Source organism: Giraffa tippelskirchi, chromosome 6 (genome assembly GCF_054371585.1).
Source record: "Giraffa tippelskirchi isolate mGirTip1 chromosome 6, T2T-mGirTip1v1.2.pri, whole genome shotgun sequence".
NCBI lineage: Eukaryota > Metazoa > Chordata > Mammalia > Artiodactyla > Giraffidae > Giraffa > Giraffa tippelskirchi.
In genome coordinates this window covers 87,043,837-87,045,567 of record NC_137280.1, presented here as the reverse complement: position 1 = coordinate 87,045,567, position 1,731 = coordinate 87,043,837, and the positions used below count along the sequence as shown (strand labels likewise).

The following is a 1,731-nucleotide window of genomic DNA, read 5'->3' as shown; positions in this document are numbered from 1 at the left end:
AAGCAAAAAACACACATGTATCATATGCCAACAAACACACACAGAGCTGAACAAAGTAAACTAAAAATACCTTTACTATGTTCGAGGCATTCTGAATTTCTCACTAACAGTGCAGAGTACAGGACTACTAGAGGAAAAACAATGTGGAATAGGCATTCCTATTCTGAGATGGCACCTGGGATCCCTCGAAATGGAAATTCCATACAAAAATTATGGGTACGGATTTTTGAGTGCAAAATATAAGCTGTAGAATTTCAACTGTGTCTGTATTGCCAATCTTTGACAAAATTAGCCATAGTATTTTGTCTTTTCTGCCTGCCAAATTCACCACATGGAACCAGGGAATGAGACACAAATTTCAGAATTTCTTCTTCTGGGATTATCAGAGAAAACAGAACTTCAGCCCCTCATCTTTGGGCTTTTCCTCTCCATGTACCTGATCACCGTGATTGGAAACCTGCTCCTCATCCTGGCTGTCAGCTCAGACCCCCACCTCCACACCCCCATGTACTTCTTTCTCTCCAACCTGTCCTTTGTAGACATCTGCTTTACCTCCACCACCATCCCCAAGATGCTGAAGAATATACAGATAGAGAACAAAGTAATAACCTATGAAGGCTGCATCACCCAGATACACTTTTTCCTGCTCTTTGCCACAATGGAAATCTTCCTCCTGACCGTGATGGCCTATGACCGCTTCGTGGCCATCTGTCATCCTCTGCACTACACAGTCATCATGAATCCCCGGGTCTGTGGACTGCTGGCTCTGATGTCCTGGATGATGAGTGTCCTGAATTCCTTGTTACAAAGCTTAATGGTGTTGTGGCTGTCCTTCTGTACAAACTTGGAAATCCCCCACTTTTTCTGTGAGATTACTCAGGTGGTTCAACTTGCCTGTTCTGACACCTTTCTTAATGACATTGTGCTGTATTTTGCATCTGTGCTGCTAGGCAGTGTTTCCCTCACTGGTATCCTCTACTCCTACTCTAAGATAGCTTCCTCTATACGAAGAATTTCATCAGCTCAGGGGAAGTATAAAGCATTTTCTTCCTGCGCATCTCACCTCTCAGTTGTCTCCTTATTTTACTGTACGGCCTTAGGAGTGTATCTTAGCTCTGGTACTACCCACAGCTCCCAGTCAAGTGCAACAGCCTCAGTGATGTACACTGTGGTCACACCCATGCTGAACCCCTTCATCTATAGTCTGAGGAACAAAGACATAAGGAGGGCTCTGAGAAGAATCATTGGGATGGCAGTTCTATATGGGCCAGTTGTCCTGGGGCTGAAGAAGTACCCATGACTATAGGACTCAAAGCCACAGAGGCAGAAATTGCTTTTCCTTAATCAGTCTGCTAAAGTAGAACTTCCTACTCCTGTTTATAACCTGGGATTTTCATTTCTTTGAATTTAACTCCTCTACACAATTTGTCACTCATTTTATTAAGTTTCAGATCTGTCTGATACATAGACAGTTTTCCCTTTGTTCATATTTATGCATCCACAAAGTTTTTTTCTCAATTTTGGGCCAAGAATATTTGAAGATTTCAGTATCTTACTGGGGGTAAATTGGATTATTTAAAAATTGTTATTGTTTAGTCACTCAGTTGTGTCTGACTCTTTGTGACCCCATGGACTGTATGTAGCCTGCCAGTCTCCTCTGTCCATGGGATTTCCCAGGCAAGAATACTTGGAAATGGATTGCCATTTCCTTTCCCAGGGCATCTTCCCAGA

The 1,731-nt window shown here is 42.7% G+C and overlaps 1 protein-coding gene across 1 annotated transcript; it reads left to right on the top strand.

The window, feature by feature from the left end:
- The first annotated feature begins 328 nt into the window (after positions 1-328).
- LOC145510153 (olfactory receptor 7A17-like) lies at positions 329-1,300 on the top strand. Its single transcript, XM_081500628.1, has one exon. It carries the CDS (start codon positions 332-334, stop codon positions 1,298-1,300), a length of 969 nt encoding a protein of 322 aa, XP_081356754.1. The 5' UTR covers positions 329-331.
- Positions 1,301-1,731: the final 431 nt, after the last annotated feature.

What these genes read in the sequence shown, in the direction of transcription:
- LOC145510153 (XM_081500628.1), top strand. Translation starts at nt 332, where the DNA reads ATGGAACCAGGGAATGAGACACAAATTTCAGAATTTCTTCTTCTGGGA.